Raw genomic sequence first — 12358 nt, forward strand, 5'->3', positions numbered from 1 at the left:
TTAAAGCCCAGACAGGTAGGATAGACGTGTATACAAATTAGAGTTGTAGCCTATACATTGAGGATAGAGTTAAAGCCCAAACAGGAAGGATAGACATTTATAAAAATTAGAGTTAAAGCTCAGACAGGGAGGTTAGACGTATATAAAAGTTAGAGTTATATCCCAGACAGGGAGGATGAACTTGTATACAAAATTAGAGTTGTAGCTCAGACATCGAGGATAGAGTTAAAACCCAGACAGGGAGGATAGACATTTATAAAAGTTAGAGTTCTATCCCAGACAGGGAGGATAGACTTGTATACAAATTAGAGTTGTAGCCCAGACAACGAGGTTATAGTTAAAGCCCAGACAGAGAGGATAGACGTTAATAAAAATTAGAGTTATAGCCCAGACAGGGAGGATAGATGGAAGGATTAATCAAAGCATACCTGATATGTAATCAAACTCCGAATCATCTGTATGAATGACATCCACAAAACCAGCATCAGTTTGGTCTAACCTGACCAAAGGGTCTGTGTCAATAAAATTAGGTGCCGCTGGATCCAGACCTTATTTGAAACAAAGGAAACTAAACTTTATTCTCTCTCTCTCTCTCTCTCTCTCTCTCTCTATATATATATATATATATAGTCTGGAAAGAACACTTGATGATAATAATAACAATAATAATAATAATAATCAGAGGATAATAACTTTACAGTATGGAAAGAAGTTAAAATATTTTGTGTGATCATTGACTTTAATTCAGTGATTGCTGGTATTATGAAAAGTCAGTTAAATATGGGGATGACAAACTGTGACATTTACAGCAGTCATAGCTGCGTGTTTTTGTAGAAAGACGACACCTCCGTGTTTAATAAATTTTAAAATCAGTTGTTATTTAGTAAATGATGAAAATGAGTATATACGTTGAAAACCATTAACCTTTCTAGTAACTGATTACAATAAATGTATTCATTGAAAATCATCAATTATTTTGTTAAAGATGAAAATAAATGTATACGTTACTTCTGACTAGAGGGCTTTCATAGACATTTAATTAGCTGATCCAAATATTCAGACCCTAGTCTGCCTCAGAGGTCATGAATCTACATTACTAGAGTGCAATCTGATTACTGTTACTAAATATTAACCACAATGTGCATTGGAACAAGTTGCACTAAAACAAAATCACACGCAGAATACTGATATAAAACTTAAAAGAGAGCCTTTTTTCTTCCCTTTCTTGTTATGTATGTCCTATATTATTTTCTTGAGAACCAATAATTATATTTCACCATCATACTCCTACTTTACTAATAGAAAAAGACTCTCATTTTATTATAATTTGGCCGCCAATAACGTTGTTCTAATGTTTTATTATTATTCATAAAGTGAAAATAGAGATACCCGTAATTCTTCCGAGACCATGGATGCGTTCACCAACATATCCCGCCACGTGAGCGCCTAAACTGTGACCAATCAAATGTATCCTTTGAAACAGAGTCTCCTCCCCCTGAGCCAGAGAGTGGATCAATAAGGCTATCTCGGCTCCAACTATTCGTGTATTTGCCACAGCCTGGGTATAAGGAAGCCACGCCCCATCACCCCAGTCTACTACAATCACGTTGCAATCCTCCTTAAATGTAAAGCATAAATTAATGTACACAAGTCTAAGGTATGCAGATATATGCAGTTAATCCAAATGTTCCACATTGGTCAATGCTGGCTTTTTTCCGTCCATTTTGACTTTGAATGGTAATCCATATTCTATGAGAAAGAAAACAATTCTTGTCAAGAATTAGCATAAACCTGTTAGATAGGTAGAAGACGAAGAGGATGTAACTCTATTGTCAATAACCGTGAACTGGCACAAGTGTGCCTCTTACGAGTCCATTGTGTAAAGAGAATGATACTTAAAGAATGCAAAATAGAATGAAGCAATATATTTGCAAGGCAACTATGCTTTCGTGATCGATGGGAAACTGCAATGCCAATTCATGAGTTCTATTTCACTTCTACACCTTGTAATTAAAGTGGCCGATAAACTGACTTATTTCATAAACGACACATTGAACGATGATACCTACTTAAACTCTATGGCCTTCTTATTTGGTGAAAGGATATATATTTAAAACGTTTACGTAATTATTAGAAAATTGTAGTCCTGAAAATAAGAGAGAGTCCTGTTGGCAAACCAAGTTTGGAAAGTGTCCAGTTCACCACTGGCACATACATTATCACTATATTACTATACCACCATCCCCTCCACGAGTCCATGGTGATATTATGGACAGGGTATCCATTACTGAAGTTGAAGTGAATGATAGCTGTATGAAAAATAATTACTGAAGTTGAAGTGAATGATTGCTGTATGAAAAATAATTTTACCAGCTTGTAATCCGGGTACTATGACCATATTTGTCTTTAAGCAACTAGAGAATTTAACTATTTCTCACACATGATTGATAAAATAAGCTGACCTTTAAGGCAGATTGTACTTTGTACTTTATATTTTTTATATATGTATAATGGTGTTGTAAACATTCAGAATAAATGTTATATGTCTTTCATGTCTGGAAGACACGAAACAAGAGTTATGATACCTTTTTCAAAAATTCGTCGGTCATGTCCTTGATCCACTTAACTTGACCATGTTGAAGGAAGCCATGAATGATGAAGCGGGTGGGTCTCGCTACGATGAAGTTGGATGAGCGGAGACGTTCCGTGTTGCCCGCCATCAGAATCTGAGCTTCGATCTGATTAGAGCGGGTGTAGAGGAGGAACTTGGTCCGAATTACACTAGGTGGTTCAGGCAGGTCGTTGGTGTTGTTGAAAGGAGGATCGTTTGAGGTGCAACCAAGATCCGGTTGATAGATTGAGTTAGCATCAATTCTTATGAAGACAGCATAGCCCTGAGACGCTAAGCCTAGAGCAAAAAGTATGGATTAGTTCAGTGTCAAATGTAGAATGCTGTCACATATAATGTATCTAGCATTAAAGGGTTGCTGAAGCTGAGTTAATTTGCGTTCCATCCCAGCTTTCTTAAAATAAACCTGAAATGACAAGGCTGTGAGTACTGAAAATTATCGTATTAAACTCAACACATACCTTGCAAACAGTATCCTAAGCTAAATGATGCTGCGTATTAGGTAAAAGTGGTACAGTACAGGTAGAGAAATTTTAAATACTTCATCAAACCATTCGGAGAAAAAAAACTGAGTCAAGCATAATTCGGAAAGTAACAACTTTCTCATTAATGACTACATGAAGTTTCACGATAGCTTCATGTTTCAAAAAATGGTGTTTAAAAGCTATGTAAAGTAGTGATGCTTGAGATAAAGGGGGAAAATGGAGATTAGGAATGCTTAAGACATACAAGAGGTATGGAGAGTATGAATGCTTGAAATACACGAAACACTATGGAAAGTAGGGATGCTTGAGACATACGAAAAGCTATGGAGAGTAGGAATGCTTGAGACATACTAAAAGCTAAGAATATTATGAATACTTGAGACATACGAAAAGCTATGGAGAGTAGGGATGCTTGAGACATACGAAAAGCTATGGAGAGTAGGGATGCTTGAGACATACGAAAAGCTATGGAGAGTAGGCATGCTTGAGACATACTAAAAGCTAAGAAGAGTATGAATACTTGAAACATACGAAAAGCTATGGAGAGTAGGGATGCTTGAGACATACGAAAAGCTATAGAGAGTAGGGATGCTTGAGACATACGAAAAGCTATGGAGAATAGGAATGTTAAATACATACAAGAGCTTTGGAGAGCAGAGATGCATGAGACATACGAAAAGCTTTGGAGAGTAGCGATGCTTGAGACATACGAAAAGCTATGAAGGGTAGGAATGCTTCAGATATACAAGAGCTTTGGAGAGCACGGATGCTTGAGACATACGAAAAGCTTTGGAGAGTAGGAATGTTAAATACATACAAAAGCTTTGGAGAGCATGGATGCTTGAGACATACGGAAAACTTTGGAGAGTAGGAATGTTAAATACATACAAAAGCTTTGGAGAGCAGGGATGCTTGAGACACACGGAAAACTTTGGAGAGTAGGAATGTTAAATACATACAAGAGCCTTGGAGAGTAGGGATGCTTGACATATACAAAACGCTTTGGAGAGTAGGAATGTTAAATACATACAAAAGCTTTGGAGAGCAGGGATGCTTGAGACATAAGGAAACCTTTGGAGAGTAGGAATGTTAAATACATACAAGAGCCTTGGAGAGCAGGGATGCTTGAGATATACGAAACGCTTTGGAGAGTAGGAATGCTTAAGCCATACAAGAGCTATGGAGAGCAGGAATACTTCAGACATTCGAAAAGCTATGGAGATTAGCGATGCTTGAGACATACGAAAAGCTATGGAGAGTAGGAATGCTTCAGACATACAAGAGTTATGGAGAGTAGTGTTATGTATATTTGATTTAATTTAATTGTTTGTTTGTAAGTTTAAAATTTTTTAATACTCCATTACTTGCTATTGTAATGTAACTTTATTTACTTGAACAGAGTTCAGTTCTGACTGATTTTTTTTTGACGTAAACAACTTAAACAAAATAACTATGTATCTTATGCTGACCTAATTCCTAACCTTGAATCAGAACCAGTCAGGGTTGTAGTAAACAACTTTTTTTTAAAAATTCTTTCCCAGAGTAAGATTCATAAAGTGATATCGAGGTTATACTTGGAGTACGTGACAAATAACATGCAGCAATTGTTACAAATTCTGTCTTTTCCAGAATATTGACCCACATCCTGGCATCTGTTTTGCGTTGTAGCCAGATTTATTATTGCTGTTTTGAGAAAGAATAGTCATTAGTGCCTTAACACTTGAGAGGTTAAAGTGTTTTATGTTGTGACCAGTTTTTTTTACTAATTATTTTGTTTTCTTCAAATTATTTTGATTCCAAGAGATTATTTTTCCCTGGAAATACTTATGCTCTAAATTAATTCTTGGACAAGGACAGTTATCGAAATTTACACAGAATTCAAACACTAGAATATTATTTTCTGTGATTCAACAAAGAAATTTTGACACACCAGTACGACACTGTCCACATGATACGTCATCGAGTTCCATTTTGGATTTCATCAGGATTCGAACTCAGTTTCATTAGGACATTTTATTACTAGGACTTCTGCTTTCTAATTCTTTGATTATTCTTGGATTATTTTTGGGTTTGATTCATAAAACCGTAAGTTATTTTTCTCATTTTTAACTTGTTTTTCTAGGGAAATAAATTATTTACTAAATTTTACAAAGTCTGTTGTCTTCACTCTTTTCTTGTTACTGTTTGAAATAGACTAAACACGTAACAGTAGGAATGCTTTAAACATACGAAAAACTATGGAGTGTAGAGATGCTTGACACATATGAACAGCTATGGAGAGTAAGAATGCTTGAGACATACGAACATCAATAGAGAGTAGAAATGCTTGAGACATACGAAAAGCTTTGGATATTACGAATGCTTAAGACATACAAGAGCTATGGAGAGTATGAATGCTTGAAACATACAAAAAACTGAAGAGTAGGGATGCTTGAGACATACGAAAAACTATGGAGAATATGGATGTTTTAGACATACGAACAGCTATAGAGAGTAGGAATAGTTGAGACATACGAAAAGCGTTGGAGAGTAGGAATGCTTGGGACATTTTAAAAACTATAGAAAGTACTGATGGAAAATAGTAGATGTACGAAAGCTGTGCGGCTGTGCGAAATCTACCAGACTTAAATGTCAATGGATCAATTTTTTGTCTGTTAAAAGTAGATTCACAGTTGTTCGGTTTATTATGTACAGAGAGAAATGTGGCTATATTGGTCTCGTTCACGATATACAAGAAGACTTGTATATTTCAACAGACAGATACGTAATGTTACTGCGTAAACACTGAAGTTATTTAGTAGACATATGGACATTTGTTAAAGAAAGTAAAATCGGATATCTTACTTGCACGCAAATTTTAAATAAAAATAATCGGCCACAGGTCTTTGATAAGATCAATATTCAACAGACTACGGGCCTTTGATATGCACAATGTTTAAGAAAAGATAAGATTCGGCCGTGTAACTGAAACTATACTGTATTTTGGATTAACTTATACAGCCTTTGAATATCATAAATTTCCTCTGCAAGATGCATAAGTAAAGCAAACAATTTAGCGTTCGGTTAGCTCTGTCATGCATAGATATAGATGGAATTTATGCCTTGAACGTGATGTTTAAAATATGTCTTCGGGGCACCGTATATATCTCACTCTGATTTCCTAATACGCTAGAGATTTTTTTTTTTTTTTTTTTTTTAATAAATTTCTTTGCACTGCTTCACCAGGTTCAGAAGTAACTAGAATGTTTTAAAAGAGTAATCGCTAAAAGGATCAGACTAAATCTTCGCCCCTTAGCAGAATGTCATGCACCTTTACGTATAGTATCTTTTTATTTATGACTTCAAACCCGTTGAATCTATGGAATAAAATTCCATATTAGGGGACCTGGGTGGACGAGTGTTGTAAGATGATCTCCTTAAAGACAATTCACATTTCACCTCTGTGTGCGTGGATTCTGTGTGGCTCGGACAATGTAGGTATGTGAGAAATATTGCTAGTAGATTCCCGTGGGGCTGTGGTTTGTTTTTGGGGTCTTCCTATGCTCTTCCTCAACCAAAAGTACTGACCGCCACTTAAAGTTTTATCATGCACTGAAAAATGGTGCTAAACCCACAAACAATTTCATACTAAGAAATAAAATGTACCAAATGTCAGAATAATGACTGGGTGACGAATTCCATTTCCTCTTTGAGTATGAGTTCTTTAGGTAGGCTAGGCTGAATTTGCTTATGAAATTTTATTATATAGGTCAGAATACTTTGAGCAGACCTCTTCTGAGTAGTGTTATTTGATCGTGTGCTTAACGTTTGTCCGTGATTGTAAGTGGCATTTCAGATAATGTAAACAGGATGTTTATAGGGCTAACTGCAAGTTTAAAATAGAATGCTTTCAAGGCATTTGAGTTCGCAACATTCTAGGCCCAGTCTTTTTCAAAATTATACTTGAATATTCCATTAGAATGGTTCACATCTTTGATCAACTGAAAATGTGTATAAATAGGGATTCGATGAGCACATAATTCATTTATGTTTTAGGTCAGTCTGTAGGATTCAATTAGAGATCAGAGTTTAAAGTTGTATTCAGGTATAATTCGAGAGAAATTATTTCTTTAAAATATTTTATTGGAGTTACTAAAGTGTCCAATCACTTTTTGATCAATGCACCTCATTAAATTCTGGACTATTACACATATTTTGGATTATTGTGAAATCATTCAAAGACACTCTGCACTGCATCATAGTGTTATATCAAGACATTTAAGACCATTCGAATTCATTCGGAACATTCTAATTTTAGATTTGTGATAGGACATTCAGGATTATTTGGAATTTAACTCACAAAAACCGTTTAGTGTCTCTTGAATTGTCACTTTATATTGCAGAAAAATAAGTTGCATGTTGATTTTACACACACACACACACACACACACACACACACACACACACACACATATATATATATATATATATATATATATATATATATATATATATATATATATATATATATATATATATATATATATATATATATATATATATATTATGTAGTGTGTCATTGACTTTGTCCACGATTGAGGTTAGAAGTTTGGGTAAAAATATGTTAACTTAGCTTTGAGTAATAGATACAACCTTAAGCAGTGTTATAGACAGTCATTTTGGTGTAACCCCCTCTGATGGTGTCACCCAGTTTGCACCCCCCCCCCCCGAGATGTCACTGCCTTAAGATTCCAGAAATGATTTTTTTAAACAATTTGATGGAAAGTTACACTAAGATAACAGGTCATGTGGGGACCTATAAAAGATTGTAAGGGTAATTTTTGTAAACAACTTATTACATAGCTAATGTTTATATATGATTGAAGATGATATTTCAAAACAATTATTACTTTTAGATCAACGTGTTTACGTGACCTTTTGACCTGTGAAGTTTCTAGAAGTGATCTTGTTTATGAATTTGATGAGAACATATCCCTCAAGCTGGTTACCTTATTGTGTCTTAGCTTTTGATATAAAGGTACTGTTAAACATAAACAATTTTTCCTGTCAGTTGTGATCAGATTTAATTTGAGAGGATTTGTTTAAATTATTCGTCGGAATTACAAAGTTATTAGTTGTACTAAATTACTTTTTAGACGTATTCTGAATCCATTCAAGGACATTCTAGATTACTTAATCAAGGCTACAGGCAAATCAACACATTCTCTACCAGAATTTATTCGAAACTACTCTATACGTTTGTACCAGTGACAGAACATTTAGGGCAATTTGGGATTTCATTCACAATAATGCAAGTTCCTTTTAAATTTTCACATTGTATTCAAAGGAAATAAATTGTTGAAGTTTACAAAAAAATTTTGGTTTTCGCTCTTTTCGGATAATTAGTTTAATAACAGAGAGTCGTAACAATTTAAATTGCTGGTTTCACTTTTTTCTGTTGCATAGTTTAAGACCTAAATTAACAATAGGCATCCAGTTAGTTCATTACATGACCATTGCTTTCATAAGTACTGTTGGTTCCCACCTGTTAAAGCTTGAATATTTTTCTTAACTTTGAACAACTAATTTGCACTTCGTCTTTTTCTAGCATTTAGTTATTGCTTATAAAATTAAATCATAATTTGTATCAAATAAAAATGCTGTACATTTTCTGTAGACTGTACAACTCTTGAAAAGTATAATTTCTAAATTAAGCGGCAGAATGAGGTGACTAAATAAGAGCAAATGTGAAATAATTTGAACCGGTCTACGTTGGCAACTGTCAAATATAGACCTGTTGTTCTGGTTTTAAAATTTTCGTGTTATATTATCGGAGTTGACATCATTTAATGACTATTAAATTGAATCCAGTCTTTACAACATTTTGAAAAGTTGATAGTAATTTAAAGTGCCGTATCTGTATCTGAAGGTGAACATAATATTGTATCTTTGAAATTCTTCCAACTGATTTTTTGTTGCAATATCAAATACGTGTCATTTGCTCAGTTGTATGCATTTGTTCATGTTGTGATGAACCAAGTTATATTTTATATTATAATCATTAAAAAACTAAATAAATTACCGGTCAACTGCTCATGTGTGGGAACGTTTAAATTTTAAAATGCAGGGCCTAAGGGCAAAATGAGTGCATACAATTCTGACGCTGAAATAACATGAACCGTTCTAAGTCATAACCGTAAATACAACCAACTATCTATTTCACGCATTTCTTTATAATCTATGATATACAATCATCACTTAAAAGTCAAATCAATTTGATGAGGACTGTACAATCTTTTTATACAGCCAGTTGTAAATCTAAAACCCGAGCATACAATTATATCTTTGAAAACCTGTTGCAACTGTCGTATACATGCTAAATCGGTATCGTAAGTATTTCTGTCATTTGCTATATATTTAACGGTGAAACTAGTCAGAATGTTTAGTGACTGCCCTAAGAGAATAATTAGTAAATAGTAAAACAAACAGGCATATATGAAGACAAACAAATATATATGAAAGCACATTAGCAGACAAACCAAATATCCTTGTCTCGCTCCCTATTTTACTGATGTTGCTAAATTTACAGATTTCTTTTCATTCTCATTGATTTACGAAACAATTGCAAAATAATTCAAGATTCTAGATTTTTCATGTATGGTAATCAGGAATATCTCAACTATTTTATTTTATTTATTTCATCAATATAACCCTTTAAATTGATAGGAAATGATCTCGATGCCAAAGCCCTTGTGTATTTCTTTTTTTGCCTTATTGATACATGTTGCGAAAATAATATAATGCATACGAAATCAACATTTTCATTTTCTTATTTTTTTTTCTTTTTGATGTGTAGTTCCGAAGAGAGGCGAAAGTATCTTTCAAAGAAGCAACGGTCTCTATCTTTACGTACATTGTGTGGCGGACTTTATACTTAAAACTTGAAAACATACATGCACATGATCCTGTGTGATATTCCTAGACATTCTTTGAGGTGGAAGCACAGGCCCAGTGTTCTCACTGACTGTAATGCAATCCTCTGAGTGGTGCTGTATGGTTCCAAATGCAAGATACCGTTTACATTCCAGAACCATTAATAGAAAACAGGCTATCAATAAAGATAAGCTTCCAAATGGTATCCTACTTCTAAAATCACTAAATATTCTGACCGAATTTCCTCAAAAAATTACAATTATCTTAAAGTATTTTTAAAGCAACATATTTACAAGATTTAATCTAGCATACATCATCCAGCATCCCTATGTTGCCATTATCTTTAATATTGTATAAATTTTAAAGAATTTTAATATCTCTATGTTTTGTGTTATCTTGTACTCCATGTTTACATTTATTTGGAAGGGTTTATCTTCCTAAACTTGTACGCATTTCAATTTACATTTTTAGAACTATATCTTTAGCTAGGACCGCATGGGCACTATTGCGTTGATGTGCCTTAGAACTACTAGATACATTTAGCTAGGACCGCATGGGCACTATTGCGTTGATGTGCCTTAGAACGCTGCTAGATACCTTTAGTTAGGACCATATTACCACTACTGTACTGATGTGCCGTAAAACACTTCTCTATACTTTTGGTTAGGGCCATAGAGATAATACACCTTAAGTTAGGACCATATAGCCAAAAATGTGCTGTTGTGCCGTAAAACGCTATTCCGTGTATTTAGTTAGGACCATAAAGCCTCTAATGTGCTGATGTGCTGCAAAGGCTACAACATACATCTTTCATTTTATTTTATCTGATGCTATGTTCATTCCTTTTCACTACTTTGTAATGGATACATATTAAATCAAAAATGTATCCAGGTTTAAGATATTCCCTCTTATAACTTGTTCATGTGTGTGTGTGTGTGTGAGAGAGAGAGAGAAAGAGAGAGAGAGAGAGAGGGGGGAGTGTGTGTGTTTGTGTGTGTGTGTGTGTGTGTGTTGGGGTGGTGGTGAGGAAGGTGCATGTAATATTGTGAAATTTGGTACCATTTCCCCGTTGGTTTATATAAAGACAATTCAAATAACAATGATGCATTCGTTCATTTCTTTGTACTTTCACATATTTTACATATATTATATTTTGGATACTGTACATTATGTACGCAATCGTCTTCTTATTATAGTAAGTATCTCTATGTACAAGAGGGATATTTGTGTAAATTTTCAGAACTTAAAGCTTATCCTAGTTCTATAATTTTGAATGCAATGCAAAAATAATTAAACCCTGATCGCAAAGTTCCCATGTTTTGTTTACCAAATATTAAGAGAATGAATGAATGAATGAATGAATGAATGAATGAATGAATGAATACGATCAAACTCTTCTGTCAGCGCACTTTCTAGATATTTGTATTATCATATTACATATCTTTATTATCTTGTTAAAAAGGTGATGTCAATACAAAAACTTTGTCTAAAAAAGAAATCACAAGCTCACATAACACCATGTCCTTACAAACAATCAGTCTCACGAAATAATGTGTGGCACTTTGCGAATAGTAAGTTCGAATCCAAAAGCATTGCCATAAAAATAAAATTTTCGGGAATTAAAGAGTATATATAACTCGGAAGGTATAATTAGAACATGTTATGTGTAAGCTCAAATAGAGACAGTACTAAACAGTAATTGAAATGGCAATTGTCTAAAAGTGGAGATAGCATATCGAAAATCATACTTACAGACACTAAGCGTTAGTAGAATGTACTGATCCATCATCCTCTGTAAGACGTACACTGTAGACACCCCGCACAAAGCAAAGCCTCAAGTAATGGAAGATAAGTAAGTTGAGGTATTATCGTAGAGCTGTATTTACAGGAGCCACCTCTGCTTCCATCTCCGATGTCTTGAAATTCAAGACCTTTATTGACCAATAATGTTGTCAATGTACCAATTGTATTTCGTCATGAAGATACCATATTTTCATCCAAGAGCAGTGAATCTGTGGATAGAAGTGAGTAATAATACGAAAATAATGGTACATACGGTAATATGTCAGAGAATAAAAACGTTATTTTTGTTTTACCTTGGAACTTTCTGCTGATAAGATGGATACTTAAAGTAATTGGAATTTGGGAAATCTTTTTTAAATTATACCTTCTTCGCAGCTACCGTATATAGTCTAATGCTATTCAACATGTAAATCATAGGGCTTAAAATATTTTTCAAAACAAACAAATATTTATTTAGTTTTTTCAGTTAGGTATTTTTTTAACCGAAGATTATATCACTGTCTGATAGGTATACAAACCAAACGAGAGG

The 12358-nt window shown here is 34.1% G+C and overlaps 1 protein-coding gene across 1 annotated transcript in view; it reads right to left on the reverse strand.

Moving 5' to 3' along the window:
- Positions 1–11935, reverse strand: part of LOC149807111 (pancreatic lipase-related protein 2-like) — a 43984-nt gene extending 32049 nt beyond the window's left edge. The window contains exons 1-4 of the mRNA XM_089962142.1: positions 11779–11935; positions 2586–2908; positions 1390–1618; positions 429–548 (exon numbers count right to left, since the gene is read on the reverse strand). Coding sequence (XP_089818268.1) covers positions 429–548; positions 1390–1618; positions 2586–2908; positions 11779–11815 — 709 coding nt within the window. The 5' untranslated portion in view covers positions 11816–11935. The remainder of the gene's footprint in view (positions 1–428; positions 549–1389; positions 1619–2585; positions 2909–11778) is intronic.
- Between the last annotated feature and the right edge of the window lie 423 nt (positions 11936–12358).

This window comes from Sinohyriopsis cumingii, chromosome 1, assembly GCF_028554795.1.
Source record: "Sinohyriopsis cumingii isolate HCF-2022 chromosome 1, ASM2855479v2, whole genome shotgun sequence".
NCBI lineage: Eukaryota > Metazoa > Mollusca > Bivalvia > Unionida > Unionidae > Sinohyriopsis > Sinohyriopsis cumingii.